Source organism: Daldinia childiae, assembly GCF_008694065.1.
Source record: "Daldinia childiae strain JS-1345 chromosome Unknown Scaffold7, whole genome shotgun sequence".
Taxonomy (NCBI): domain Eukaryota; kingdom Fungi; phylum Ascomycota; class Sordariomycetes; order Xylariales; family Hypoxylaceae; genus Daldinia; species Daldinia childiae.
Genome location: NW_022984648.1, coordinates 802467 through 828193, shown reverse-complemented (window position 1 = coordinate 828193; position 25727 = coordinate 802467). Strand labels below are relative to the sequence as shown.

General features: G+C 45.9%; 5 protein-coding genes across 6 annotated transcripts; 4 read left to right on the top strand and 1 right to left on the bottom strand.

Annotated features, from left to right (window-relative positions):
• Positions 1–9846: 9846 nt before the first annotated feature.
• On the top strand, positions 9847–10584 carry GL218_06533 (putative ilp is an apoptosis inhibitor protein; the record flags this gene model as incomplete). The annotated part of the gene is made up of 1 exon (XM_033583251.1): positions 9847–10584. One exon carries the CDS (start codon positions 9847–9849, stop codon positions 10582–10584), a length of 738 nt encoding a protein of 245 aa, XP_033433616.1.
• A 1116-nt stretch (positions 10585–11700) lies between these two features.
• On the top strand, positions 11701–14974 carry GL218_06532 (Mediator of RNA polymerase II transcription subunit 5; the record flags this gene model as incomplete). Its single annotated transcript, XM_033583250.1, has 6 exons — positions 11701–12241; positions 12306–12562; positions 12613–12675; positions 12728–13240; positions 13297–13834; positions 13887–14974. 6 exons carry the CDS (start codon positions 11701–11703, stop codon positions 14972–14974), a joined length of 3000 nt encoding a protein of 999 aa, XP_033433615.1.
• A 435-nt stretch (positions 14975–15409) lies between these two features.
• Positions 15410–17547, top strand: GL218_06531 (Arylsulfatase; the record flags this gene model as incomplete). The annotated part of the gene is made up of 5 exons (XM_033583249.1): positions 15410–15913; positions 15982–16323; positions 16418–16919; positions 17020–17129; positions 17194–17547. The coding sequence occupies 5 exons, from the start codon at positions 15410–15412 to the stop codon at positions 17545–17547; spliced, it is 1812 nt and encodes a 603-aa protein (XP_033433618.1).
• A 938-nt stretch (positions 17548–18485) lies between these two features.
• On the top strand, positions 18486–19486 carry GL218_06530 (Increased recombination centers protein 22-2; the record flags this gene model as incomplete). The annotated part of the gene is made up of 3 exons (XM_033583248.1): positions 18486–18572; positions 18642–19093; positions 19183–19486. 3 exons carry the CDS (start codon positions 18486–18488, stop codon positions 19484–19486), a joined length of 843 nt encoding a protein of 280 aa, XP_033433617.1.
• Positions 19487–20638: 1152 nt separating this feature from the next.
• On the bottom strand, positions 20639–25727 carry GL218_06529 (ATP-dependent bile acid permease; the record flags this gene model as incomplete). Of its 2 annotated transcripts, XM_033583247.1 has the most annotated exons (2): positions 20639–25595; positions 25660–25727. In XM_033583247.1, the coding sequence occupies 2 exons, from the start codon at positions 25725–25727 to the stop codon at positions 20639–20641; spliced, it is 5025 nt and encodes a 1674-aa protein (XP_033433640.1). The 2 variants fall into 2 exon arrangements, with proteins under 2 accessions (XP_033433640.1, XP_033433639.1); XM_033583246.1 differs by lacking the exon at positions 25660–25727 and having other exon boundaries at positions 20639–24940.

Genomic DNA, 25727 nt, shown 5'->3' with positions numbered 1-25727 from the left:
AGACCCGTGCTCGGCGATCTGGTGGAAGTTGTACCAAATAGTCAATCACCCTGTCCGCCAATTGCTTATTGGACGAAAAGACCTGTCTGATTGCGTTGTTTAAATTTTCAAACGGATCATATTCGTCATCATCAGAAGATATGTCTGTTGAAGTTTCGGAATAAAGGGAATCAGAATCGCTCATTTCATCGAACCGTGTTTGGATGTTAGTTCTGACTTTAGGAGGAACCACCATCTTAACTGCAACACGTCTTGGCTGGCTGGAGTGATTAGGCCATTTCTCAAACCCTGACTTCCAGTTCAGAGAGTATTTGGGGCCTGCATGTGGTAGTTGAGAGGGGATTTCCCGCAAATCTTTGAAGTTTGTATATCCCTTAGTCTTCTTAGGTATAAGAAATCGGTCTGATGTCAATGGGAACAGCGACTTCTGCCTGACAGACAAATCGCGAGGTAGACTTCTCTGACACTTAGCAAGCCTGAAGATGTGAAATTAGCGTGGCAACGTAAAATATTCAGTGCACTATAAACATACGAAGAAGTCCCTGAAAGTGTTGAATCATCCGTTAAACTAGGACATGGCGATGTACACTTGGTTTCGTACTCATTTCCGCATGCTGATAATCGTAGTTCTGTTGGACGACCGGGGGGCTGGATAGGGGGTCAGACTACCCTAAAACTAAACAGTAGAATTGAGTATAGAAAGTACCTTATATACTCCAGGGAGCTTTTTAAACAAGCTGGTTAGATAATTAAGATATTCTTCCATAATATGTTCGCGGTTGTCGTCGTTATTCGTCAAACGAGCAAACAAGTTCCAGTCATCCCATGGACCATAACATATTTGCTCACCATCCAACTCGAGTAAGTGATCTTCATATTTTGGGATTGTGAATCCATCACCAGCAAACTCCGAGCCAGTTTTGAAAACTGGTGTCGTGGTACTGAAACTTTTGCTTCTGGTTCTTGATAACCCCATTGTAGCAAATGTATAATTTGATCAACAAGGATATGTAATAAAGACAAAGCAAATTTATAACAATACAATTGTATAAAATATGGAGTTGGATATAGGAGCAAACTTAAAAGGTCAAATTGAGGTTGTACTGGATCGCAGGTGGGAATTGGTAATTACCATTCAGCTGCGCAGCTGCGCCGGTACTTTTTCGGAGATAGCTTGTGTGACGTCAGGTCAGGCTCGCCTTTGTGCATGTCGTTGTCTCTTTGGGGAAAATAGAAAATAGTCAGCGAAAATAAAATAGAGATAAGAGGTACCTATATTTCAATTAATATAGAAATTTGAATAGAGACTTAAATATACCTAATGTTCTAAGTATAGAGATTGTTGGGGATATTAAATGCATTGACTTTGCATTGTACTTGTAAGTCAGGTGTATGTTAGGAGGTACCTGGTTTGCTAGGAGGTATTGTTTACAGCCTCAAACTTATTTCTACCTCATACAGACTTCTGTAGTTTCCCACGGCAAGTAGTACAAAAACTATTTTAATAAACACCAACAGCAACTGCGACAGCAACTGCAACTTCCACACATGTGGTCATGTTGTAACGCCGTACTAGAGAAATGGTCAACTCGTCGGCCTTCTATTGCACAAGTCAATAGCCGAAGATTCTCGGTTCGAGTCCGGGGTACGGTGATTTTTTTTAATCTGGTTTTTTATATTCATTCCTTTGTGTTTCCCTATTCGCATGTTTTCTGGGCATGTACTTGTAAACACCCTAATTACCTCTAACACATACGCAGCTCGATACAATAACGGCGTGTCTATCTATAGCGCCTTGAAAAATTCAATCGCAGAAGGGAAATAAAAATAAATTATTGCCCCCCTTTTTTCTAAGCTTTATCTAGGGTAGTGGTTTAATAATGGGTGACTACAAAAACGCGAGAGCCCGAAGTTTGATCAAATGCAGTCAAACTGATTCAATATTAATCTAATATTTTGATTATATTTATATTTTTTAAAGGCTGTTATATTTAATCAACTTGTGGTAGACGTTCTTGCCAGAACATTTAGGTCGAAAAGTCTAATATGATGATACTGTCAAGTATACATTTCTTTACTTGCTGTTAGAATGTCAACCTTGCAATCATTATGACAACTAGTACAACGAACCCGCAAGTATACCTGCAGTCTAACTCAAGATATATGTGGCTATTCGTGCAACATATAATTGTTATTATGGTTCTTATTCCATTATTCCGATTTCTATTTGTATTAGAATCATCCGTCAGAGTTGGTTTAGTAAGGTATTAGATTGCCAACAAGTGGTATATTCAAATAGAGCAGGAAATAAAAAGTGCTACCAAGCTTCAAAAGAAAACCGATTGATCCCAAAGCTAGGAACTGATCACAGACGTAGGCATCATTAATAAATCATCAGCTAAAAGACTACGGTAGTTTCTTATGATTAAGCAAAATCTATTTCATCAGTTGCTTCAGGGACACTTACAATCTCCACTAAAACCGACGAATTAAGACTCAACGAAGAATTAGCACATTCTTCAAGAAACAGTTTAAACGGCCCAGGCCAGTCAGGTTCAAAGGGGTACATACTGTAGTTTATTCCCATCTAAGGGTATAACATCATATCATATCCTTAAGCCTTTACTCTTACTCTTGATATGATAAATTCGAAACCGCTTAATGGTTCATCATTATATCTCTAGATGAACTTCAACATGAGTTCCTGCGTTCTTGTCGCCATTATTGAATGAATACATGTTTTACTAGTGTCGGAATTGTTCCTCTTCCATAATATATGAATTTCTCTGGGGATTATATAAATGAGAAACCAAGTTCTTTTCATATAGGTACCTACATAATATTTATGAAGAACCGGTACTTCACGTACTTGCAACTTAAATCTGTCTACGATGTAGGTACGCAATGTAAATAAAACGGCAACCCCTGAAGTGAGGACTATGACGAGGAAGTCTCTTCACTAGCAGAGTTGTGATTGGCGTATGATTCACTCCTATAATTTTGATTAGCCGACCTGACATGTAACCGCACACTTTCTCAACGCGATAGGTAATAAGTATCATGTACTACGTAGACGTAAGATTTTCTATGATGGGTATGAGTTGTGGGTGTGCTTGTTTTCAAGCACGACTACTCATACTAAGGCGAAAGAAGAAACGGCATGACCCGGAGAGGTAGAACTTTTGTTTCTCGCCATTCATTGCGCGGCATCACCACCATACCACATACCGATAAACCTTTTCCGCAGCCCTGCTATGTATAGATGAGAACAGGGAAAAACGTTCCCGTTCATACGATTGAGGCGATAATTCCGAGACAGGATGCAAACGACGATGAAGGCAATTATCTAAACCTGTAAATATTTGACAACAACAGCAATATGATGAGGCTGCGATGATATCGTGTCAGGTAGCTACGCATTGCATCTCTCATCGTGGACCCACTGAGGCGAAAAGTAAGCTCACCAGCCTCACCACTTACAAAGAAGGATGGGTGGTGAAGAAGGGGGATCGAGATGTCTACGCACATACCTGGGTGTTTTTCTTCCCCTTCTTTTAGCTTCATGCAATGGGTTTCGTTCCGGAAGTAATGAAACCGTACCCATCTGCTGCGCAGATCTATCTACTTTGTCATTTCTGACCGACGGATAGTTGTCGATCAGCAACCGTTCCAGGTACCTGGCAGGTCGAACCAGCGATCGCGAGAAGATACCTAACCTATGTAAGCCTTGCGCGGAAAATCCGCTTTTGGCGCACTACATACATACATAGGTACGACGGATATAGACAAAGAAAAGAAAGAGAGAGAAAAACTCCAAAAGTAAGCCGCGCCGCGGAGCTAGGGGGTGTGGTATCACAACATATGCGGACGCCACACGCATCCCACTCCAATATCTAGCAAAAGCAGGCTGCGAAAGAAGTATGATGAACGTCGTATGTAGCCAGGGTACCCAAAACAGGTAGTACGGGTTGCGGCATCGCGACCTCGTGGACTTCCCGTTAACTGGGGCCGGCCGGGGTTCAAACGGTTGTAGACTCGTATACATGTACATACACATGTAAAAGTATCCAAAGTGGAAGTCAGAAAGGGTATCGTATGCAGGGCGGGAAAGGCGGGATATTACCACGACTATTCCCCATACGACGGGATGATGTAAGTGTCCAGCTACTTGTAATGAAATGCAATGTACGTGCGCGTGTGCGCGCATTGAACCGCTCTCCGGCTGTCTAGGGGGTCCTGTTTCCGCCGTCGGAGTTACGATAGCCTTATTAGGGTAGCCTTCCACCTCCTCCGAAAAGAACATGTTGACCCCCGTGCTGTGGCGGTTGACAGCAGCGAACAGGGTGCATCATGGCAGGGCTTGCGTGCCTCGAACGCGTCTGTATGGGCGACGACCCTGGACGTGTGTTTGCTTGACCCCCGTCTGCGATCGTCGGGGAACACATAATTGACCAGATCGCGGGAACCCCTTGCCCCCAAGGTGTCGTTTACCTAGTTGTTCGAGACGTGAAAGCTCAGACATAAAGTTGCACTGGTCGCAAATAAGGGAGTTCTAGCAGTTTTCTAGGTTAGAGATCTAGTTTACCGAGTAGTTATTTATTCCGTATTGTAGGCAGCTAACGGAAAATGTCTCGGCCGACGAGATAAATGAAATTGCGTACCAAGGTATAAGAGCTCAAAGCTGCCCCTGTCAGTAACGTAACAGGACAAGCTCCAATTGGTCAATTCAATAAACCTAGTAACATTGTTCAAACAAGAAGAAACCTTTAGTGATTCCATCATTGTCTCTCCTTTCTATAACTTATTAAAGCTTTGGTTCAAGTTGGTTTGATGCACTTCTTGAGACCAGATAGTTGTATAGTTGCCCTATGATACCTAGAGAGATATTAATATCTGCTATACAGTTGTGTCATATTAACCATTGTAAGCTACTTACTACGCGTGTGTAATCTGGCCGTATACAGGGTACCTCTGGTGACGAAAGCTGATTTGTATCTAGAAGCTGACTTAGAGAATGCCGAGAATTTTCCTATACTTAATCAGTAGTTACTTAGAAGCTAGTAAAAAGTAAGACGTTTAAGAATTGTCGGTTTAGTTAGCCACTATACGTGAGCAATTCGCCTACGAACCTTCACGTAGAAGCGAATGATATCGTTAATATGTAGTTCCCCTGAGGCTGCCTCACTTTCTTTGAGTCTAGTGGTAATTAGACGTCCTCCCTTTAAAGTAATTTTGCCGCAGTCGACCGATCAACATCCGTATTAGCTCGACGGGCGGTGGCAGGTGCAGCAAGTTGTGGCATCGAACCCAGACGTCTGGGACGGACGGGATCGGGTCCAAGGACTCGGGCCGCATGGCTTGAGCCGACGGTCATTTCGAAGAAGAGCCACAACCTAACCCCTGCTCCCATCCCCCCCGGAGAAAAGTGAGGCGTCAGTACCAAGTACCCAATGCTATTGACGCCCCGATACTCCTGCAAACTGCTTGTCTGCAGATCGCCCCAATCAGAAGAGAAACGACGAGCCCGGAGAGGGAGGGGGGGTCCCTGCATGATGATTTCCGTAGGAACACGAAGACCCCTAGAATGGTCGAGTGTACCTAGGTATTTCTAGTCTTATACGTATCTGGTAGAGGTCATCGCAGGTGTCACCCGCGTCCCCGACTAACCTTTCAGCGTAAATTAGGAAACAAGGCGCATGGTCCTTAATGAAGCTCCCCGGTAGCCCTAGTAGCAGATCTCACGAGCCTCACAGGGATGTGATGCCTAGCGAGATAATCTACAGAGTTCACTAGCATACAGGGCTACGTAATTCGCTGTTTGCTCACGTTTGCGCTCGTTCATGCGGAGAGCCGGGGCACGCTCCGTCCAATAGTAGCACACTTAGGTCTTGGAAGAATTGATTTCGAGGCGCGTCACAACAATGTACGTTCCTCCATGTCTTGGATTTGCGCCGTAATACTATGAACGTTTTTTTTATCGTTGCTAGCGAGCTGTAGTACGTAGGTTCGGATTGTCAGGTACGGATTCACTTTTGTTACATCGTGTGGCGCTCCGTTTTAGCGATCATTCAAGTCACTTTAGCACTTACAGATCGGAAATTTTGAAGCTATACAGTAATATCTGCTTACGGACGAGATCATTGGCTGTGCTGCGATCTAAGGTGCTTAAAAAATGATTAGTTCCAATGAAAGCTCATATACATAGCGGCCGATGGTTAAACCATGATCTAGGCGAGAAGATCAGTACGTATTCGATTAATCTCTTGCCTAGCTGAAAGTTATATATTAAAAGCATCCGAGTAGCTGAAGAGGGCTGTGGTGAGTTGTAACCAGACTAGAGCACATATAGTATTGTGATAGGGATTGTAAACTGGTACCGTAAAAACTCTGTAATAAGTTCATGCGGCGGTGGCGATTTTCTTGTGGTGTCCATGCGTACAGTTGATAGGCAAGTAGGTAAGTAGGTTAGGTCGTATCAAGAGTGTTAGTCGGCCTCATTATCAGCTGGCATGAGGACTAAGCCTTAAGCACTACGGCACATCCGGTCGAATAGTCTTAGTAGGTGATATCGTGGACGTAGGTAGATTGAAAAAATTTACTTGTCAAGTATCAAATAAGGTCATAGTCATTGTCTACACTGATTCTAATCCAGTAGTCGGAAGCTAGCTCCATTATTGCTGTTGACACACAGCATGGCCGCTGTATCACCGATGCCCCATCCGCCTGGTATTCGGTGCTGCAACGTTCCGGGACGATGGAGATGCTGTGTTCCGGACGTTGTGGCTTGGTGGGTCCTGACAGATATTACCTATTTACGGACATAAACCGATTCCGACGCCACAGTTGTGGGATTGCTGTAGTGTTTACAATTACAAATAACTAGGTTAGTTTGTTGAACTAATAGTCGATTTTTACTATTATTGTTAAAAATGCTTTTAGAGGGGGCAACAATGGTGTCTAGGCCTGGCTGAAGCTGAACTTGATATGCTTGGTTAGGTGATTTTAGGTGGTAACTAATATATCCCTTCTTTCGTAGGACCTGACCCCCTCGGCTCCGGATCTGCACTGTTTCAAACGTGTTCGTGACCGACCGGAGCACATTCTATTTGCTACCAGAATAAATAAGGGCTGAGCCGAAATAACATTGATCTGTTACTGGCTACCTAAGTCGTCCTGTAATTTCTTTTTCCGAAAAGCCTGTATAAGTCAATGTAGGGTAAGAATACTAAACTCCTACAAGGGGGGGGGGACATATCCTAAGGGAAGAGTTCCTTGTAAGTCAATTTTATGGGGTAATTGAAGCCGTTCCGCAGCCGCTTGAGCTCCCAACTACGGAATCTAGATCAAGGTACTTCCTGGAATATTCCTGGAATAATTCGGGAGGTCATATATTATCGAGGCGTTATACCATACTCCCGGGGCTTAATGTCTTCCGTATTTGTCGCGTGACCCTCTTTCATCGGATCTTCGATGTAGGATTAAATGATAACTCGGTTACCTCCGAGGGGCTAGATTGTATGTACTATTAAAAACACCTAAGGCTACCTAGGTAATAATGAAGCCCATACATGATAGAGAGGGCTAGATGGGATGCACATCAGGGTAACGACCCTGTCTCAGAATTAGCCCCGGGTGTCGAGAAGCACAGATTCTCGGAAGGCAAAGCAGATTATCAGATCAGAGACTACCTAACCTAGATAAAATAAATCTTAAGTATTAATGTTCTAACTATGTACATCATCTTAAACAATTCATCGGCTATTGTGCATATTAGGAGTAAGGTAGAATGACGCAATGCATATGAAGTAGAACATTTATTTCCCCTGAAGGTCTTAATGTAAAATGTACACTTATTAATTGAAGTCGAGAAGTTGAACATAAGTGGTTCGGTCGTCGGAGATGCACATATGACCTTTAGTTTTTAGTTGGAAGCTTCCGTTGTCTGTAGATGCACCTACATGTATGCACCATTTACCCACCTAGGTAAGGTGTATATAAGTGTACCAAAGGAGTATAGGTGTGGGAATGTGGGAATGTTGTAACTATACGGGAGGATTAGCGACACTAAATTGGTAAGTGTGGTAAGTGTGTTGAAGTATGGTAAAGTGTGTACTATATTATACTAGATTAGGTGCGCTGTTACGAGGATATATGGCGGTAAGTTCCTGCAACCCCCACCTGAATATAGGGCATTCAGGGCAATTCAGGGGGTGTTTTTCTTTCACACAAGTACCTACTTCTATGTATACCTACAGATATTTAGCTGGTGGCGTTCGCAGGAAGTGGGGCCGGCGCAACCCTTAGTTCCGTCCCCGTCGTCGCCGCAAAACTCTGTCTAGGCTTTCTATCCAATGGTTCAATTTTTGCTCTAGTTACTCTCCGATCTCTTCCTTTCTTTGACCAAGCAGGACAGGGATTCCTACTTACCTACATGACACTTGCGGCAGCGACCCTGACTTTTCAACCCTCTATGTAAATCTGGGACTTAAAACCCCCTTGGAAAGCCCAGGAAGCCCTGAGGAATGCTTCGCAGGGCCTTGCAGGGCCTTGCAGACCCCCTCGTTAGGCTAGCCAGGGCCCTTTATCCGCCATGCGCGAACATATGCATGGCATGTCTCTTGCAGCCTCATCTTCACCAATTCATCAAGATCATCGTCATCATCGTTCCATATTTTCTGCTGCTTAGATGCTTCGCGAATCCTTATAGACCTTGCTCTGCTTATTCAAACTGACGTCGAGCTTTAGAGATCATCCATCTCTTTTACCTTGTTCGCCCGCTCGCATTTGATTGTGTTGGATGAGAGAGCTATCATGTAAGTCGCGTCTAGTTCTGATTTTATGTTTTGATCTTCGCCTATAGCTCCTCGCCAACCCGCCAACCCGCCAACCCACCAACTAGACCCCCCAATTCGAATCTAACCCAAAATTTTTGTAAGACGACAGGTCAATTCCTTGCGTCATCGCTGTTAGAGCCGCCCTATACTGCTTCTGGGAAGATCCCATCGAAGTGGACCGACAGGATTGGAAAATATATACGGACCTACAGAATATCGGCCGGGTCGGAATCCAATTGCGAGTCATGTTAAATACCTGACTTGCTACTTACGTGTATACTTCTGCAGCTTTGACATGTTCCTATTCTCGGACCATGCCTCTTTTCGTCCTTCTTGTTACTAGCTCAACCCTGTTCGGTACAAGCACCAAGCCTCACAAGTGTGATCGCCCCCCCACAATGATTACATCTAGATCCTGTCGTTAAACCGAGTTTACATGCCGCAAGTGGCGGACCCTCTGGTATAGTTCTCATGGTTCAGCTGCCGAGGACCGGTTACTGTGACCTCTCTTGTGACCTAGTCACATTGATTTGTTCTTACTTTTACTTTTTTATTTCTTTTTTATTTCCCTTGGTATTTCGGGTACCTAGTGACTTACAGCCTCCCCTTTCCCCTTGACTCGAAGTGGACTGGTCTAGGGCGAAGATGATGAAAAAGGCAAGGACAAGCTACAAGTCTTGAAAGTGGTATTAAAACCTTCAACGGCCCGCCGTCTTTACCTAGTCTCAAAATCTATCATCCGGTTAACTTCCTCTCTCTTGATTGGCGTACCGCGGGTCAATTCGATGTGGAGCATCCGCGATGCTTTAGATTGGTACGCTTCCTTTCTTACTACTCGATAAACTACACATCTTACCTTTTCGTCACTTGTACGAACTGGATATTATATCTAGACTTTTCAAAGGCTCAGTTAAGTGTTACTAGACACTCCCGGAACTCGTTCGTTTACAGAGAGGCCGCCGCTCTGGGTTTTAGATCTACTAGGCACAGCTACCGGCGTAAGCTTGACGGCATGCCATTTCGTCCTCAGGGAGGTGGGCCTCCCGGATTCCCTATGCCGTTTCACTCGTCCCAGTCCCGGTCACCTCCGCAGGCTTCCTCATCACGAGGGATGGCGCCTGGGATAGATCCGTCGGGTCCCTTTATCCCTTTTCGAGAATCACAGTTCGATATTCTCGAGTGGTACCCTCAATTTCAGTCATGTGTCAGGTACTTTTTGGATCACGCCCAGCACAGTGGTCCTGTACAGGCCGTTGCGGCATTCATAAATATACAATTACCTTTTCAGAAACAGCAGCATCCTGTTATCTCGTCACAATTGCCCGGATCGCCGGCGGGCGTGTCGTCTCCGTCACCAATTCTTCCAATACCGAATCGTGCACCAATGTCTATCTCTTTGACGCCATACATCCGGCGGCTAGTAGCAACCGGTTTAGATCTTCCGGGTGTATTGCATGGGTTCTTTGGAGACGACTGGGTTGCCGGGATAGGGCACCTTCATGAAGTGGAGCGGAGAAATTTCCTCTTTGCCGCTAAGAGTGCCGGCTGGCTGAAGGTTAAGTCACAATACGACATGCCGGATGAGCAGACCATTCCTTTCCTACGTCCTCTCCAGAACGTCACGGAGAAAGAGATTGTTAGCGCAGAGGCAAATTGGAGCGAGTGGCTGGCAATGCAAGACTGGATGGTCGGTCCTAGATCACCTGATGTCGATAGAGACATGGCAGTTGTGAAGAGCGAAGATGCCTGATATATGAAGCGGGCATCGCTAATATAGTCTCTGCATACCTTAGGAGGACAGTGGGCAACCGAGATACATGATGCCCGGGTATTAGATGGGATAGACAGGGTATAGGGGTTGACTGGATGCGGTTTGCTCTGGGGGAAGGGATCAGGCAGGCGTAAGGGTTTCATTTCACGGCACCAGAGATGATTAACTAGAGATCATCAAGCTGAGGGGTTTTATTTTAAGTACCCTCAGGATAATTGGTCGACTTGAGTGTACCGCTACGCGCGCCTTATACTTATCCACGGGATGGAAGGGAAAACGCGGGCGATTTTCTATAAAAGACTGGATTGGTTCGAACTGATTAGGAATTGTTAGTTTTGTAGATACCTACATGTATCTTTGGTCTTGCGTAGGATATAATGGGGCGGCAGGTATAATCATTAAGTTGAACTCGAAATCTGTTTACATTCCATATATGCGTGGTATTGGATGTGGCGTTTTTAATCTTTGGCTCGCTTGTCGCGGCATGAAGATAAGGGGGCTTTTGCCATCTATTCCATTGAAGAGTCTTTTGTAGAGCATGCATGGCCCAAGCTCCATATCCTAGCTAGCACGTTGTAGCCCTAATTGTGCCCCTGGCCTTGGCTGGAACCCAGGCTGGATTAGCAACAAGAGCCACTAAATAGGTACTTAGGTAGCTTAGTCGGAGTACCTACCGATAGTGGGCAAGGTAGTAGCGCTAAGATAACCACCGACGTCAATTTGTCACTACCAGATTTCTGAGAGTTCAGCCTCGTGAATTCAAAATCTACAGTTACAACATACAAACACAACACACACGCTTAACACACAACGCATAAAACCTATGATAACTATAAAGGAAAACACGAAATACAGGGTCAAACATAAATCTATTAACCACGCACCGTCAATGTACCAATCAATATCCGATATTCGAGGACCTAAACACGCTATTTGAAAATGGAGATGGATGTGGATATGATAAAGGCGGAGGACAGCTTGACAGATGGATTTATACAAGATCATATCAATCCGAGAGAGGAGTGGGATAAGTTTCTTAATAGATGCTTGTCGTCTCGTCTTGACGTAGATACTTTTGAGTCCTATATTCCTATGATGCATTCGAGATATCCATTGCCTCCAGTTATCATCGCCGACATTTTCTTGAAACCCCAACCTTCGAATCCCGAAAGCCTCGACCCTCGCGTCCCACGATATTTTCAAGGTCTAGTCAAATATAAGCTCATAGATACTCCATCTATACTCAAGGCTTTATACAAGTATTCGACATCACATGCGCAGGCTTCGAAGGCCGGCAATGGTTCATTAGAAAATTCAGAGAATAAGACACCTCTAAGATGGGGTAACTCTTATAGTGCCGAAGAGGTTATCTTCTATCGCCTCACGAAAGCCGTCGCTATGGGGTCTGGTATCGGAAGTTCCGGGGATGCCTTACAAATATGCAAATTGATAGCCCAGTGGATGACATTATTCACTTCGGCTTCGACAGCATTTGCGCACGATGTCATGAGCCAATTGCATAGCCCACAATCCAGGGATGAAATGGAAGCAGCTAGAGCTGCGTTTGTTATGCTTCTATTAGCTATTTGTGAGAGCCAAACATTTCTAAACGCTCTCAGCCGCCCGTTTGCGAAATGTACGTGTTTGTGCATTGTATTTCTCGTCCCTAACATAAGTATGATTAGTCTGACATTATATAGATGCGCGAAGGGCCCTATCGGAAAGCCTAGCAAGCTTTATTCCATCTATCCTCCAGAGTGCATCGCAGATTGCCAGTCGGCTCGAGCTATTCCGCACCGAGACTCTTGCTTCTTTCGAGCCGGCTGATAAGAACAAGGACACCACCAATTCTGGGTTCGACGATATTGAGTCGACCATGGCTCTAGACAATTTCGTCGTACCTGATCTGCCAAATGTTAACTCGCGAGCTGGCTTATACATTTACTTGAATGCCTCAGTAGGATTCCGAAGATACACCTGTATGAAGTAAGGACTAATCATGTTTAGCTTGTTGGGAGACCCTTGATAGATGACGCTGCTCTCTTCAACTATTTGCATAATAGGTATCAGGTATGAATCACACTCGACACGCTGTTCGAATAAATATGTTAACATAAGGTAGGGAGATATACAGTCCACAACAATTGATCTAATACTAGCTTCCTTCGATGTTCTCGCAAACGCAGTATTTCGTAATGAAGGCCACCAGGCGAGCTATCTCCTTCGATCTTACTTGATCAACAAATTACCTTTGCTTTTAGCAACGTTAGCGACGTCCATGTACCCTCCGCTGTCAGCTCAATTCTGTATCACCGAGGCACTCAGTCATGTTGACACTAATGCTTTCCCAACCCTCTCTGCCATGTTTGATGATACACACAACAGCAATACCTTTACCGACAGCGTCCGTCAGGATTTCTGTTTTGCTTGCTGTCTACATGGGTTAATCCCAGAGTCAAGCATTGAAGGTTTACTCGGGGAGATTACTTATCAAACCCTACCACAGGCAGGCCGGTATGTTAAGGAGCAATTAGTCGAGGAATGCATGGGCGATCCCGAAAGGATTCAACGACTGATTGGCGAACTGGACAATATGGACGGGAACGTCGGAGCAGTTTGTCAAGCTCTAGCAGAGGTAAGCACCTGAACCATACCGACATTAAGACTCTAGTACTAAAGGAAGAACGCTAGGTGATCGGTCGTCTTTGCAATAACAAAGAAACTATGACCTTGAAGCTTCTCTGTAGCCAACTTGCTAAGAAGCCGCTACTACTAGATGTAATGCTTCTATTCTGCAAGCCAATTACTATGTTACACCCTCTCTGCGAACTACTAGATAATCACTGGCGTTACGAAGAAGATCAAGGGGAATATCAACCAGTTTATGAAGAATTCGGGTCCGTACTTCTTTTGGTATTGGCATTCGTTCATCGCTATAATCTTTCGACCATGGATCTCGGCATTAGACCTGATTCGTTCGTAGCCAAATTACTTAGCGTGCACCAACTGAACAGGCCGTTAGAGGAGTTAACAGATCGAGAAAACGGCCATTTGGATGGTTGGATACGCGGCCTTTTTGATACTGAATCAGGTGGGCTAGCAGACGAACTGTTATCTTCGTGTCCTCCACAGGATTTCTATCTACTTGTGCCCACACTATTCCACCAGATTGTTCTCGCATATTGCACAAACCATCTCGACGAAGAAAGCCTCAAGACCGGTGTCGAATGTAGGTTTCAAATTAGCAAATTCTCCTAGATTGTGTACTAATTTGGATCTAGATTTAGTGAATACGTTCCTACTTCCATCCCTCGTGCCGGCAATTCTATACATGTCTAATCTGCTTTGGGTGGAGCTTAGCCATGGTCAGGAACACAAAGCGGTTATCAGGATCTTGCAGCTAATCCTCTTAACTAAACAAGGCTCAACTGAGGCCCAAACGATGCTATCTTCTGTTGTGAACATCATTGCTATACCGCTGGATTACTCACTGCGATCATGTCAGCGATGGGAACCCAAGAACCAGGCGATAGAGCCTCTCCTTAAAGCGATGAGAGAAAATATCCGCCTCTCGCGACGAACTGCGAGCGCTGCAAATAATGAGCTCGAGGCATGGTGTAGTACAGCGAATGGGGGGCTTGCCGCGCTTGTTCGGCATTTAGTGCAAAGCTTTGTATCGTGGAGCGTTCATCCAGGCCTAAATGTGGTGCCAACTTCATATATGCATCGCCAGATTCTAACTGCTTTACGAATGCTTGGCGCAAAGCGATTTCTATACATCGTCCTAGAAGAAGTCAAGGTGCAGACTGAGGCTGGTAACGGAAGTATTGCCCATGATATCGCTACCGCCCTCATATGCGCTCCCGATGTGACCAATCTGCCGCCACCAACGGAAGCGGTGCTTCATTTAGACTCGGCAAACCGACCCTACGTACCTCCACAATTACGAACTTCCCTTCAAGCGGCCTTGAAGGCGGAGGCGGAAGATTGCAAAACCATTCAGAAGTCGGATCCGAGCATGGCTGAGATCATCGTTCGCCTGTACCGCAAAGTCGAGGCGCAGATGCTCATGCCTCCACCTACCGAGTCGATACTGCAAGGCGACCTGGCTAATTTGGGACTGGGAGAGAACGCGCACGCGCTCGGGGATGCGTTAGCTGCAGCCGCCCAAAATGAGAGCTTGGGGGCAAACGACGGGAGCATGAATTTAGATCTTGGAAGCGGTGGCCATGATATGGGCCATCTCGGTGGTCCAGGTGACTCTAGTCACCATGGCGGAATCGACTTTGGATCGAGCGACGATATGTTTAGCGGTCTCGGAGGCGGTAGTGGTGGTGCTGATCTTCTTGACAGCTGGGATTTAACTTGAGCAGTGCTATGAATACCCTTTCTATTATTGGATTAAGCATAGGCGTGAGCAAGGCGTTTTACGTGAGTAGGAAAAACTCTTCCTTGTTTGGGTAAGATTTGGCTAAGAAATAGCTATAACAACCTATAATGATATAATTTAGCTAGGTATTCTTAGTAAATTTAAGCACCCAACCTAACCCAATGCTTTTTGTCAATGCCTCTATTCCCAAGCACGCAATCCAACCCCTGTAATGCGGTCATTGGAGATAAGTAGGATATTCGATTACCTAACTAGCATCATAGCTACATTCTGGAAATTATGTGGAATACGATGTAGCTATCCCTATAATAACTCTTGTAGTTCTGCAATCCTAATTTTCAACTGAAATTCTACTTCCGAAATAAATTCATGCTTCATGTGAAGGGAGGCTTGAATATACATAGAAGGGTAGAAATGTGGACCACAGCTCTAACCGCTTTGTTATGCGCCACCGGCTCCGGCTTGGTTGGAGCTACGTCAAACTCAGGTCCGGACCAAAAACCGCTTGGTCCTGGTCATGAGATAGAGACACAACCGTCACGATCTCAACCTAATGTCGTGTTTGTTTTAACAGATGATCAGGATGTACACTTATCGTCGCTAGATTATATGCCATTGGTCAAGAAGCATCTATTGGACCAAGGAACGCGGTTTAGTAGCCACTACGCAACGACGGCCGTGTGCTGTCCATCAAGGGTCACGTTGTGGACGGGGAAGTTTGCGCATAATACAAATGTTACGGATGTGAGCCCGCCGTACGGGGGGTATCCTAAATTCATATCGCAAGGTTTCAATGACAACTATTTCCCAGTCTGGCTACAAGAGGTTGGGTATAATGTATATTATACGGGAAAGTTGTTTAACGTGCATACGGTGGAAAACTACAACTCACCAGCTCCAGGAGGGTTTACGGGCTCGGTATTACCACATAATCCCCTGCCTACTTCTTGTTTAGGTGTTCCGATTTGAAGCTAACTTAGACTTAGGACTTCCTACTTGACCCCTATACATATAACTATCTGAACAGCACGTTTCAACGGAACGGAGAAGAGCCGCGTAGTTATGAAGGGCAATATAGTACTGATGTGTTAGCGGAGAAAGCGTATGGACTACTGGATGAAGCTGTTGATGCCGGAAAGCCTTTCTTCCTCGTTGCCGCACCGATTGCTCCTCACGCCAATGTTGTGATGAAGGATTCGGCCTCGGGTAGTCATCGCGATCTCGATAATCTACCTTTCGAGTTCACCGAGCCGGTACCTGCTGAACGGCATAAGCATCTTTTCAAAGACGAAAAGGTTCCTCGGACTGATAATTTTAATCCGAATAAGGTATGTATAACTTATCCAGCATTAGCACCCAGGATTTCTTCATTCCTGAATAAGCCCTGTCCGTTTTCTTAGGCGCATACTCATATTTTCACAGCCTTCCGGCGCAAACTGGATCTCCCAACTACCTCAGCAAAATAGCACCAATGTAGAGTACAACGACCACTTTTACCGGCAGCGTCTGCGCTCTCTCCAAGCCGTCGACGAGCTCGTAGATGGACTCATCCAACAGCTCGATGCACACGATATCCTCGACAACACGTACTTCGTGTACAGCAGCGACAACGGGTATCACATCGGGCAGCACCGACTACAACCGGGTAAGAGCTGCGGATACGAGGAGGACGTGAATGTGCCGCTCATTGTACGGGGGCCGGGCGTTGCGGCTAATTATACGGCTGAGGGGGTGGTGACTACGCATGCGGATCTCGCGCCGACGTTTTTTGAGTTGCTAGGGATTAAGCGAAGGGACGACTTCGACGGTGCGGCGATCCCGGTGACGAAGGAGGGGATTGAGGAGGTTAAAGGTAGGGGGGAGAGGAGGGAACATGCGGGTATTGAGTATTGGGGTATGGCAATGGGTGAGGGGATTTATAATCGTAAGTTAACGTGTTGCTCTTTATAAAAGATTGCTGTCACTTACTTAGAGAGCCATACATTTAAGACATCTGATCTAACTAACACTGCCTTCTCATCTAGGAAATCCCCGTGAGCACAACACGTACAAGGCTCTTCGCGTCTCAGGGCCAGGTTACAATTTATACTACTCTGTCTGGTGTAATAATGAGCACGAGTTGTACGATCTGAATGTAAGTGCCCGGTTCTTATGATTGCCATGTTGAAATAGTTATTGAGCTAACTATATATACATAGGTCGACCCAGGCCAACTCCATAACCTCCTCTCTTTGGAATCTACTAGTCCTTCAACAGCCACAGCGGCCGGATATCCAATAGACAAAGTTGCCGCACGCCTTGACGCCCTAGTATTAGTTCTCAAAACTTGCGCAGGCCCAACGTGCCAACGACCGTGGGCAGAATTGCACCCCGAGGGCGGCGTGCAGACGCTCGCAGACGCGCTAGAGTCGCACTACGACGAATTTTATGAGGCACATGCTCGTGCTGCTCATGTTGAGTATGCGTATTGCGCTAATGGGTTCTTACCTGATGCTGAGGGTCCGACGTGGGAAGGCTTGAGGGACGGGTTGAGGTGGGAGGATTGGGTATAATGTAATGCTTGAATTATGAAAAGTTAATACTGAGGGTATCCACTACCACCGGGGGGGGGGGGGGGGGGGGGGGTCTAGAGAGAGAGACAGAGAGAGCCACATTGAACTATTTACATACCTAGGTACGATGAAGGTATGTACTTGTTACACAAGTATTTGATGTAATCAATTAGTCAAATAGGATCTGGTCTTGCATTGGCAATAATGAACTGCTTCAAGACAGGTAGGTATTCAATTTGTAATCTCAAGACCCTGACTTATAAACAGAATTTTACATAGGTACCTTACGGTGAGAGCATTTAACAATACACGTGAATGAATAGGTTTATAATGATATTTTATTTACTTATCATTAAAGCTACCTAATTAATAATTTTTAGTTTCTGGGTGATGACCTTTAAATAGAACTCGCAAGATAAAACCATTGGTATCAATTATACGGGAAGACGGGAATATACATCAAGTAGGTAGCCGATTCGGAGTCTTAAATCCATTCATGTAGGTAACGACTAGGTAAACTCAAAATTAAAATAAGTCAATTACTTCTCACTACCTATAAATCGCAATGCGTTCTAAGTGAAATCGCAGCCACGTCAAGTCCCCCAGAATTTGGAACATCAGCCACTCCGTCCACATTTGGCATGAGGTAATGCGTCGGTACGTGCAGGGGAGGTGAGGAGGACCGTCTTGACGCAACGTCACGTCATTGGCCCAAAACCAAATTCAGGGACCCATCCTTCAATGGACATTGCATTTGACCAGATTGCACACAACCAATTTTCCCCATTGCGCAACAGAGGTAGCTACGCTGAATTGAAGCTCCTTCGCAATTTTCTTCCTCCGAGCTTCTTTCCTTTCTAATTCCTTCCAACAACATCATAACCCCTTTTCTTTTCTTCTTGATCATCCGGCTAATTCTACCTCTGTCTTTGCCCAACATGGTGACCCTCCGTTATTCAATCCTTGCCGCTCTGGCTCTTCGCGTCGTCTCTGTATTCGCTGCTGCTGATGCAGGTGCAGAGTCGGTAAGTTAACCAGCTTTCTAATCTATCAATTTATAAGAAAGCTAGCTGCTAACATGATTTATTTTGAAGCCACTTTCCGATAATGCCGGCAGTCCTCCCGAGGTCGAGTTGAAGGCCGAGGTTGTCGCTACCTTCCCCGAAGCCGATGACATCTTCGGAGTGAAGCTTGTTAATGGCCGCCCGACCAAAGCTGTGATCGATGTAACCAACAACGAAGATGAGCCCATCTTGATTGCTTTCCTTGGCGGTCAGCTCCTTAGCCCAAAGGCCCTGACTCCCGAAGACAACCCTACAGCCTCCGTTGTTCGTAACTTAACTACCGTCCGTTATGAAACCACTATCCCCGCCGGCGAGAAGCAGTCGCTTCCTTACTCCTTCGTACTTGATATGTTGCCTCAGGATGTGCGCCTACAGCTTGTTGCTGTCGTTAGCAACTCTGCCAACCAGATCTTCCAGGTTGGTGTTTACGACCAGACCGTCAGCATCGTCGAGGCGCCTACCAGCATTTTCGATCCTCAGATGTAAGTTTCTTTCCTTAACTTCTTTCTTCAATTGTTTCGCATCCTGCGTTCTACCTATAGCCGAAATCCACTAACACAATCACGTATAGTATCTTCCTATACGTCGTCCTTACCGCTGCCTTCGCCGGCACTAGCTACTTCGTGTACAAGACCTACATCGAGGCGCTCTTCCCCCAGGCCAAGCGCACTCCCAGCACCAAGCCCAGCAAGAAGGGCCGCACTCCTGCCCCCGTTGTCGAGAAGGAGCCCCTATCTGGAGGTGAAGGCTCTGCGACCGGTACCGACAAGGGTTACGACGAGAGCTGGATCCCTTCGGACCACCTGAACCGCCCTGCCGCGCGCCGTGTCAAGAGCGGTGCCAGCAGCAAGTCCAAGGCCAAGGTCTCTGAGTAGAACCCGACTGCATAGCGGACCCTTTCACTAAGGTTGTCTACTGCCTGTTAGCGGGCTTTATGTGGTACGCGTTAGGATAAATGAATAGGGTGGAGGTAACCCATTCGTCATCACAAGGGCTTGGAAATGGAAAAAAAAAAAAAATGCATTCATCGAGTTGCGGCACTGGGAAAAGGTTAAAAGTAGAGCAAAATATAGGGTGTACCTTTGGTGACTGTAATACGCCTATAGCGACGCTCGTTATGTATTGTATAGTCTTCACTTGCCTGCATGTACATGAATTGGATTGGCATTTAAGAGCCCTGAAATGCCGCTTACCTGATGTGTTATGCTATTGTATAAAGTCCGAGTTTGCGTAATGAGTTTTGCCTCTTTGACTTTTATGAGTAGGGGGTGTGTAATATTAATATATTTTTACTCGTGTCCAGCTGCATGTCCAAGTAGCTTCTAATGAGATAGATAATCTCATTGTAGAGCAAATGTAAAGCCACATATGTATATGATATAGTTATAATATGAATCCCTGGGATAACATGTGCTATAGAGTTGGTGTAGCTCAATGAACAGTTCATATTTCATACAGCCACCGGTTAGACCTGAATGGGGATTATAAATGACCCAGACTGTCCTGTGCCTTATAGCAGGATCAGTCTGATTGATACACTTGTTTACGTAGGTTACTTCCGATGACTACCTTATAACAGGTTATAAGGTAGGTAGGTGTTGCTATAACCACATGCTAACTGAGAAATAAATCTATCATCTCTACGGAAACACGAACGCTGAAATAAGGTTACATAGCATCAATGATTATTATATATATTCAGTAGATATCTTTCAAGTACATATACAATCTCTAGTAAAAATATGTAGCGACAATAAGGATAAACATGAAATCACAAACATACATGCATTCCAAAACGGGTTTATTTCATATAAACACATATCGTTGGCGGTCTCTAACTTATATATATGGACACGCCACGCCCGAGCGTAGACCCTCTGTCGTACAGCCTGCCAACTGTCAATGCCAACAATCAAGGTGTCCTAGGAAGCACGCGCTTCACCACATTAATGGTGTATCCTAATGGAAGGAATCCTGACTGCCCTCAAACCGTCTTGATCTGGGTTGGTACGTTTGCGGACCTTTTCCTACTCGTCGTCCACAAGCTTCTTCTCAGCCCAGGCCTTCTTAGCCGACTTTTCCAGTGTATCCATATCCCCGCTCATCTCGCACATGCTTCTAAAGTTTCCATCCTCATTTTGTAAAAGCTCGTACGGGTGGCCGTATTCCACAACGGCACCATGGTCTAGAACGAGCACCTTGTCGTAATCAACAATGGTAGCGAGACGATGCGCAATCGTAATAATAGTCGTCTTTAATTCGTGGATCGTCTCTTGGATCTTAGAATCCGTGGCGTAGTCGATTGACGCTGTGGCCTCGTCCATCACGAGCACCTTGGGATTCTTCAGCATGGCGCGAGCAAGACAGAGTAGTTGCCTCTGGCCCTGAGACAAATTCGTACCCGACTCCGCAACTGATGAAGACAAATCAAGGAAGATGTTCTTGTTCGCCGTTGTCGGAGAAGTTGGAGTAGTTGGAGCCTGGGAGTCCTGGGCCCCATCGTTTTGGGTCAGCGGCGGGAGAGCCTCGTTTGGCCCGACGAGTCGAACCTTTCTAAGAGCTGCAAAAATTTCCTCGTCCGTATAAAGGTCAAATGGATCAAGATTTGTTCGGATAGTGCCAGTAAAAAGAGTCGGGTCTTGGGGCACAATAGTGATAGCTTCTCGGAGGTCCTGTAGGCCAATCAAACTGATATCAATATCATCGATAAGTATTTTACCGCTCTCTGCTTCTAGAGCTCGGAAAATTGCTAGTGTGAGAGAACTCTTTCCAGCACCGGTACGTCCAACAATGCCGACCTTCTCGCGGGGGTTGATCTTAAAAGTAACGTTCTTTAATACTGGGTCAAGCTCCTTGCGGTACCTCGTGGAATATCCGATGAATTCCACTGCCCCGTGTGCGGGCCAGTTCTGGGGAGGACGGTTCTTTTCAATAATCAGATCGGCCTCTTGCTCTACATCGAGGTATTCCTTGACACGCTCGACGGAATTCATGTTCTGCTCGTTCGCGGCGTAAAGTCGTACGAGCCAAAGGATATTCTCGGAGAACCCAATAGCATAGCTTAAAGATACACCCGCGGAGCCAGCATCAATATTCCCTAAGCTGAGGATGACAAAGACACCGGCAAAGAACGACACAAAGTCACCCAAGAGGTCCGTTCGAATCGCCAGCCATCTATTAGCAGCCCAAAGGTAGATGAACGGACGAGACTGCGTGTTGATTTTAGTCAGGTTCTCCCGAATAAATCGTCGCTCATCGCCATAGGCACGAATGGTAGTGACACCTGACAGGGTCTCGCCGAATTGCTGGAAGAGTGGGCTCCGATTCACTGACTCGAGCCTTTTGAGATCCCTGGATGCTCGAAGATAAAACATACCGACTAAGATATACAGACCAGTAATGAATACACCTGCGACCAAGAATCCGGGAGTAATGGCTGCTATTAGCACCACAGTAATCAGAATAGCAACTGCGCAAGTCATAACACCAATGGCAACGGGTGCAACTTCTTGATCGATAGCCTCAAGATCCTTGCTAAACCTGTTCATCAGCTGGCCGAGCGGCGTTACGTCAAAGAACTTGAACTTCGCTCTAGACACGGCCGACATAAGTCTGTTGTGAAGCTTCCAAGATGCGGTAAGCGATCCGAAGAAAAGCCAGATATCGCGGATTAATGCTAGGATCGCGCCGGCGATACCAATCAATGCAAGTACACCGAGATAGTAATCAACGTTAACTTCCGGTACATCGCCGGGTGAGTAGCTTGCAGGAGTAAGGAAAGATGTATTCTTAACGAAACTGGTAGCAGATGCGAAATAAGCCGGCAATGGAAATGAACTGGAAGAATGTTGAGGAGACATGCTGGATTGTATTCCAGACAGGGATACAGTTCCGAGGCTTGCGGTGTACTGGTTGGCCCATTCTTTGATCCAAAGGTTCGAAGCGACACCGCTAAGCTGTTGACTGCCAAATACCACAATAGCTATGGCCCAGAACCACCACGTACCCATTGCTCGCAGATAGAGGCTGATGACTGACCACTTGACAGCACCCGTAGCCTTGGTCTCTTGCATGGCATTCCGCTGTGGCTTCTCTTGTCTGGTACTAGTTTTCGCGTTGGCTGTTCCATTCCCGCCATTGTCAATGAGAGTCTGGTCGCTCTCATCGCCGACACTCGATGGGACTCTAGAGGGGACACGTGAAACATCAGAAGATCCTGGGCGAGATTTATTTCGTATCTCTTCGCCGAGTTTTCCAGAAGCGATGACGTCTTTTGCTGTTCCTTGCGCATCTACTTTACCGTTGTCGAGTAGAATAACATACTCGGACTGGGGAGCGCATAGAGTTGTATTGTGGGTAACGAGAATGCAGGTACGGTCCTTCATCAGCTCGCCTTTAATACATTTGGTAAAGATCCATTTGGCGGTATGCGAGTCAACGGCACTTAAGCAATCATCGAGGAGGATATGTCGGGAATTTGAATATACTGCACGGGCGAGAGATATGCGTTGTTTTTGACCACCAGAGAGCGTGATGCCATTTTCTCCAACCAAGGTCTCGTCACCGTTATCTAAGATTTCGAGATCTCGCTCCAGGGCACAGGCTACCAAGACATCTTTGTACCTTTTCTCGTCATACGGGGCTGAAAACAGGATATTCTCTTTGATATTCGCATTTACTAGCCAAGCGGTCTGGGCAACATAAGCGCAAGTTTCAGTTAAGCCCGTCGCGGGGTCCGGTCGAACGTCCTCACGACTACGGCCACCGGGAAGATAAATATTTCCCTCTGTCAGAGTCATTTCACCGAGTAAGGCCATGAGCATTGAGGTCTTCCCAGATCCCGTAGGGCCGGCAATGATATTGAGCTTGCCGATTCTGAAATCGATATCAAGATCGAGAAGTCGGAATGCCATCGAGCCATCTGACGCAACTGCGTCTTTGCCACCCCAGATAAATGTTGCGTTTCTGAAGCCAATGACTTTGTTGCCGTTCTCGTCTACGTTGTCTGGCCCTAGCTGCCTATATTTGTCTGTCTCATCTTCGTTTAAAAACTCGTCGACTCGATCAACTGAAACCTTTGCCTCTTGAACATGAGCAATCATGTCTCCAAGCTGGTCTAGAGGCACTCTTAGGAGCATAAAGAGAGAGATTGCGGTAAATGCGATGGAAGGATACAGGGGCTTTCGTTCGACTTTTGTGTAGACTAGAAAGGAGAAAAACGTAATGAGAACGGGCACAGTATTCCAGATAGCAACAGCAAGTGCCCAAATCATGTAACGGTTCCGCAAGGCTCGCAGCTCATTTCGTCGCTTCTCGTCGACAACGTCACTAAACCGCTTTTCCCAAGCAAAATATTTGATGATCCGAATATTTTGGAGGATTTCGTTGGTGGTGTGTATTCGCTTATCCGTCGCAGCCATAATCTTACGCTGAGTCAAGTTGAAACCTTTGGCAAGCAGGATATTAATTGGCAAGAGGAAGACCATAACAACAAGACCGGGAATTGCACTCAAACCCATGACCTGGTAAAGAAGAGCAACAGATACGATAAGCTGCGAGGGAGCAGAGGCCAGTAAAAAGTGAAGGTAGGAAGTGCACTCGGAAATCTTGAAACTGTCGACTGACATGAGATTGATGATGGTTCCCAGATTTGCTTGTTCGTCTGCGTCCTTAGTTCCGTCTTTCTTAGAGACATCACCATTCTGAGCATTGCTATTTTTATCTGCCTTCTTCTTTAGTCTTAAGAATTGCTTTAGTCTCTCCAGCTTCGTCTCTTTAGCACCATTCGCATCATTACCACCGAGAACGGCATCTTTGCCGCTTGCCGCCTTGCGCCGAAGGGCTTTAGCATAGATCTCCCCGATAATGATAGCGCGGATCCGGATGCAAATCTTTCGGCCAATCCACAAGGCCTGATTATCAGCGATGGAGCGGATGAGGTCTGATAGGGGTAGTAAAATAACGTAAAGCCAAAGAACATTTCTTGGGGCAATCGTCGGTAGTTCCACGTACTCAAGGATGGCTTTGAGAAGAAGAGTCGGAGCAAATGTGAGAATACCACCTAGCGTGGCCCAGACGCACTGAAGAATTACCAGGCCCTTGAAATACCTGAGTAAGTGTAGGGCGAGAGATGTCGTCTTCTTAACTTGGCGATAATTGGCGAGTACCGTAGCGGCCTTATCGCGCGGCAAGAGGTTCCACACGTGTTTAATCTCGAGAGGTTCCTTGTAACCTTGCCATAGCATAGAGTCGATCCAAGAAAAGGTCACCAGGGACAATACAGAAGCTAGAGGTTCGCGAGACGGCTCGAGGTTCCCTTCCCATTCCATGACAACTGTCTTATTGCCCTTCCTAGTGTTCAAAGCTATCCCAAATAGTAGAGTTATTAGGCAAAACTCGATAACAATTAGGACCTGCACAAGTTTAGAGCTGGCATGAATTAGGACGGAACGGAATATAACAATAGTAAAGAGCCATTGGAATCCGTATATAAAAGCGGTATGATTCCATAGTCGCGGGACTCGCCATTTGGTGTTTCTGAGAAATAATCGAAGCGTCGCAAGAACCAAGACATACACCCAAGTGACCAAGCCCATGATAGCAGCCAACTGCCCATGGCCACTAAAAGAATTAGTGATGAGGGCGATAACATTGATAGCTACCAGTCCGCAAATTGCGACCTCTTCGACAATTACTAATAGGTCTTGAGCGGGGGGAGTATCGGCTTGTACAATAGAGCCTTTAGAGGTAGTCTTAACCAGGGCAAGACGCCCACCGCCATTTGTATTAATAGCCAATCCTTCATCTTCATCGGTGCTTAGGCAGTCCTCCTCTTCCGGAGGCACCTCGGTGTGGTCTTGATGATCGGGTATCTGGTCGTAACCGTGTCTTCGTTTTAACCTGACGTTGCGGTGGATAGTCTGTATTAGGAGGTGAAGGAGAGAGAGAGATATTAGTATAAGCGGGAAGAGAATCTGAAGATAGCTTTTAAGCCGTTAGTAGGCGCAATACACATCAAACTTGGAAACGAGCACAAAGGAATACTAACTCGGATTGAAAACATGTCGTGAAGTCATCAGTCCGCCATATCGGCCATGTACACGAGGCAAAGCTCAT